General features: G+C 43.6%; 1 protein-coding gene across 1 annotated transcript; it reads right to left on the bottom strand.

The window, feature by feature from the left end:
- Positions 1-350: 350 nt before the first annotated feature.
- LOC102850851 (fragile X mental retardation 1 neighbor protein-like) lies at positions 351-839 on the bottom strand. The gene has a single exon (XM_006902253.1). The coding sequence runs from the start codon at positions 837-839 to the stop codon at positions 351-353; it is 489 nt and encodes a 162-aa protein (XP_006902315.1).
- Between the last annotated feature and the right edge of the window lie 4,743 nt (positions 840-5,582).

Genomic DNA, 5,582 nt, shown 5'->3' with positions numbered 1-5,582 from the left:
CAAGACCAAAGCTCCAAGGCATCAATTCTCCTTATAGCCTCCCTAGTCATGGTCCAACTCTCTGATGCATAACAAGTGATTGCAAAGACCATGGCCTGTATCAGATGCACCTTAGTCTCCAGAGAGACATCATTGCTCTCCAGTACTTTAGAGAGGTCCCTAACAGCAGATTTTCCCATTGCAAAACATCTATTTTTTTAAAAAATGGAGAAAAAAGCCCTCTGAACTTTATTTCAAAATAAACAACACTAAAAACCAGTATTTGTTCTTCTAAAACAATCCATCAGGTTGATGACTTAGATGATCTTCCCAGTGGCTTGAGATCATTTAATGAATAAATACTGCTCTTATCACTTTCTTGTCGTTCCAACCCTTCCTTGTGGACATTTCCTTCCAGACGCTGGCACTCCTGTGGGCTCCTCATTTTCATCACTATATAGGCCCTCCTCTTCTTCCGCATTTGACCTTTTAGTCTCCCTCTTCATTTTGGTCTTTGGTTTCTTCCATTTCTTTAAAAATCTGTTGACTTTTCTTTGTAAAGAATTGGCCCATTTGCTCCTCCGGCAAAAAGAGCAGCAATAAATGGGCAGAAATCCCAGGATGATCATGCTGCTCACAACAAGCGCAAGAACCCGAAACATCTGTGTAGGCACATCCTTTACTGGCATAAAACAGTTCAATTTACTGGTCTCAGAATAACAACACTGAGACTTCAAACATTCACCCTGGTTGAAATTCTTATGTCCTTTACAAGGCTTTAGCTCCTGGTCCTCCCTTGGAAAACATGTGGTTGGAGAGAAAAAACTGTATAAGGACTGTACAACAGATTCCGTTTCCATTTCCAGAAACTGTCCTTCAGTGTTCTCATCATTCCGGTTTGACTACACAGCATTTGAGATTCTGGTACTCAGGAAGTAGCCAAACAGCAGCCCAGTCCAGACCGAGACCATGAGCAGGGCGAAGTGCCTCTGCGCACACAGCCTCACCAGAGAGCCGTACACCGAGGTGCGCAGGCAGCCCAGCCAGCCGGCCCGACGAGGGGCCACCTGTTGGCGGGGAGCCCGGGCCCTCCAGCGCGCCCTCCTCTGGGAGCATCTGGCTTGGGGTGGGTGTCCTTAGTAGGTATGTTCCTCGAGCGAGATCTCCCGCCCTTTGACTTTTCGGCAGGCATGGCTCCGTCTTCGCGCCTCACGCAAACGCTCCTCGCAAAACATCTTTTAATGCAGACTTTCCCATTGCAATACATCTTTTAATTTCCCGGCTGCTGGTCCCAAGAGTGTTGATTGTGGAGCCAAGCCGACTAAAGCTGTGAACAATCTCAATCTCTTCATCATCCATCCTGATGCTGTCAATTGGTCCAGTGTTGAGTATCTTTGTCTTCTTGACATTGAGCCTCAATCCATATTGAAGGCTGTAGTCCTTGACTCTCTGCAGCAAGTGCTTCAGGTCCTCCTCAGTTTCAGCAAGCAGGGTTGTGTCACCTGCATAAAACATTGTTGATAGACCTTCCGCCAGTCCTGATCCCACATTTGTCCTCATAGAGCCTAGCCTCCTGGATGATCTGTTCTGCATACAGGTTGAAAAGGTATGGAGACAGGGCACATCCCTGGCATACGCCCTTCCCAATTTTGAACCATGCAGTGTTTCCTTGCTCTGTTCTGACGACTGCCTTTTGGTCCAAGCATTAGCACGATCAACTGTTTGTTCTGGTATTCCCATTCTTCTCAGCGTCAGCCACAGTTTGTTATGAGCCACACAATCAAATGCCTTTGCATAATCAATGAAACACAGATAGACAAACCTCTGGAACTCCCTGCTTTCAGCCAAGATCCATCTAACATCAGCTACAATATCCCTAGTACCACGACCCCTTGTAAACCCAGGTTGGACTTCTGGCAGTTCTCTGCTGTTCCAGTCATTTTTGGATAATCTTCAGCAGAATTTTGCTTGCATGTGAAATCAATAATATTGTTCTATAGTTTCCACACTCTGTTGGGTCACCTTTCTTTGGAATGGGAACAAATATAGTCAGTTGGCCAAGTGGTTGTTCTCCAGATTTCTTTTTTTTTTTTCCTTTTTTATCTCCAGATTTCTTGACACAACTTGGTGAGCACATCCAGGGCAACATCTGTTAGCTGAAATATGTCAATTGATATACCATCTATTCCTGGGGCCTTATTTTTTGCTGTTTCCTTCAAAGCAGCTTGAACTTCTTTATCACCATAGGCTCTTGCTCATGTGTTATTTCACGACATTCTTCTGTGTCTGCTAATTCCTTTCGATACAGTGACTCAATATATTCTTTCCATCTTCTTTTAATACTTCCTGGATCATTTAATATTCTGCCTAAAGCATCCTTGATTATAGCAACTCAAGGTTTGAATTTGTTCTTCAGTTCCTTGAGCTTAAGAAATGCTGAGCGAGTTCGGCACTTTTGATTTTCTGACTCCAACTCCTTGCACATTTCATGGTAATATTTTACTTTGTCATCCCGTGCTGCCTTTTGAAATCTTCTGTTCAGCTCCTTAGTATCTTGAATTCTTCCTTGTGCTTTGGCTTCTCTGTGCTCCAGTGCAATATTCAGAGTGACTAAATAGCTGTTAACAATCAATCCTTTCACCATCCATCCTGATGCTGCCAATTGGTTTAGTGGGGGAACTCTAGTTGCCTACTGGAAAGAATCTGTGCTGCTTGCTGCTTATGATGTTAGAAGTCCAAATTCAGATGTCTGCTCTTGGGGAAGGCCCTCTACCACTCGACAGTACACAAAAATTCTTGTTTCGGTTACCATTATAGACTTGACTTTCCTTGGAAATCTCCAAATGTCTTGGCCTATCCTTATGCAAATGAACTTCCCAGATAAGAAACCTGGATCCAAAGAGAATTTCTTCATTATTATTTTGGTGATACTGAGATTCCTTTTTTAGGCTTACTTTCCTCACCTTCAGGGGACCTCTGCTTACATTAGCCCAGGGCTGTAATGGATTACAAGGCATTGTGTCCCACCCTTAATCCGTTTACAACTGATTATCTTATTAGATCTTGACAAAATTTATGTCATTATGCAATAAACAAAGCAACAGGACAGTGTTATTACGTGCCACTGAAACCAGTATGACTTATAGCAACCCTATGACCAGATCTGAACCCTGACCTATCCTGTTCTATCCTCATCATATCTGACATATTTGAACCCATTGCCATAGTCATTATGCCATTCCGTATGGTTGAGGGTCTTCCTTTCCCCAACCCTCCACTCTCCAAGCATGATGTCCCTTTACAAGGAATAACATCTCCTGACAACATGCCAAGAAGAGTGCTGGAGAAGAGTCTTGATCATACCATGGACTACCAAGAAAACATGGGTCTGACTTGAAGAGAGTGAAACCAAGTTTCTCATAGGAGGCCAGGATTATGAAGCTCCCTCTTACATACTTTGGGCCTGTTGCCAGGAGGGATCGATTCTTGGAGATGGACATCATGCTTGGAAGGGTAGAAGGACATTGCAGGAGAGGAAGACCCCAGATAGATGGATTGATACATTAACTGGGGCAATAGGGGTAGTCGTGTCAGGAGTCAGTGAGACTGACTCAGGACAGGGCAGGCTTCAGAGCTGTTTTTATGAGTCCCAGGCTACTCAACAGCACATAACATGCCCAAAGTATGTGCAATGAAGCTTGATCATCTTTGCCTCCAAGGAGCACTCTGGGTATACTTTCTCCAAGATGTCCAGTATAATATCTTTTTGTTCTTTGGCACTTTTGGGGGTTGGGAACAGGACAATTGTAACTTTCTGTGAATCAATAATTACTTCAAAACAAGTTAAAAAATAATAGCCAATTACCATATTTGCAAAAAAGGGAGCTATATTAAAACAAATCACTGAGTGGCAAAAACAAAGTATCAAAGGTGCTTTGGGAGTGGTGGCAGGAACTCCGTACAAATATATTTTGGTGAGGTGGGTGGAATGTTTGTTGCAACTGGCTTGTACTCCTGAGTCAAAATTGTGGTTGATTTTTCAGGAATTTTGCTGGTTGTAATACACAGCCAATGATAAATATTCAATTACATAAACTTGTAATTAAATTATGTTTAAAAAGTTGTTGTTGTTGTTATGTGCCATCGAGTCGCTTGCGACTCATAGTGACCCTATGTACAACAGCCCTAAACCCTGCTCTATCCTGTGCCAATCGCACTGCTTCTGACACACCCATCTGGATTACCCCAGTCACTGAATCAATATCCATCTCATAGAGGGTCTTCCCCTCTTGCGCCGTCCCTCCACCCTCCCAAGCATGATGTCCCTCTCCAAGGACCTGTCCCTCCTTGCAACATGCCCAAAGTATGTCAGACGGAGTCCCAGAATCCTTGCCTCCAAGGAGTTGCTTGGTTTAATCCTCTCCAGGATGAATCTCTTTGTTTCCTTGGCAGTCCATGGTACATTCAATACTCTTCTCCAGCACCACAGCTCAAAGGCATCAATTCTCCTTCTGTCCTCCCTAGTCATTGTCTAATTCTCTGATGCATAACAAGTGATTGCAAAGACCATGGCCTGTATCAGGCGCACCTTAGTCTCCAGAGAGACACCGTTGCTCTTGAGTACTTTGGAGAGGTCCCTAACCGCAGACTTTCCCATCGCAATGCGTTTTTTGATTTCTTAACTGCTGGTGTCAAGAGTGTTGACCGTGAAGCCGAGAAAACTGAAGCTGTGAACAATCTCAATCTCTTCGCCATCCATCCTGATGCTACCAATTGATCCAGTGGTGAGAATCTTTGTCTTCTTGACTGACATTGAGCCTCAGTCCATACTGAAGGCTGCAGTCCTTGACTCTCTGCAGCAAGTGCATGTGCCTTCATAGTAAAAAAAGTAATTTCTAGATGCAGCTTGAAGTACAACATCGTGAGTGATAGGATTATATCCATACGCTTACAAGGGAGTCCAGTGAATACCACTATCATTCAGATATATGCACCAACAACCAGAGCCAAAGAAGAAGAAATAGATGATTTCTACCAACTCTTACAGTCAGAGATAGATCGAACATGCAATCAAGGTGCATTGATAATAATGGGTGACTGGAATGCAAAAGTTGGGAACAGAGAAGAAGAATCAGTGGTTGGAAAACATGGGCTTGGTAACAGAAATGAAGCTGGAGATAGAATGATTGAGTTTTGTACAATCAATGACTTATTTATTGCAAATACGTTTTATAAGAAACATAAACGCAGGTTATAAAAAGTGGTACAAAACTGAAAAAGTGAAAAAACATGTACCAAAGAGTCTTGTTGCTTTGATTGATTTTTTAAAAAAATATGTTTTTCCATGTAGTGAAGCGGTGTTTCCATGTAGTAAAGCGGATCTATCTAAACAACTTTGCAGAAGTCCTTCTGTCAAGGGTATTTATTTCTTTGTAAATGAGTCTGCCAGTTGCCTTCTCTTGTTTCACAGGCATCTTTTGCCGACAACGGCCGCACTGCGCCTCCTGGCGGGCCGGTAGGAGCAGCTTCGATGGAGGGTCACGCCATGCCAGGCATGACGTCCGGGGAGCCGGCTCGGGTGCTTCTGCGCATGCGCTCTCTCA

Source organism: Elephantulus edwardii, unplaced genomic scaffold (genome assembly GCF_000299155.1).
Source record: "Elephantulus edwardii isolate Elephantulus edwardi_28Jun2011 unplaced genomic scaffold, EleEdw1.0 scaffold00387, whole genome shotgun sequence".
NCBI lineage: Eukaryota > Metazoa > Chordata > Mammalia > Macroscelidea > Macroscelididae > Elephantulus > Elephantulus edwardii.
The sequence above is the reverse complement of the archived record's forward strand: the minus strand, read 5'-3'. Positions and strand labels throughout refer to the sequence as shown.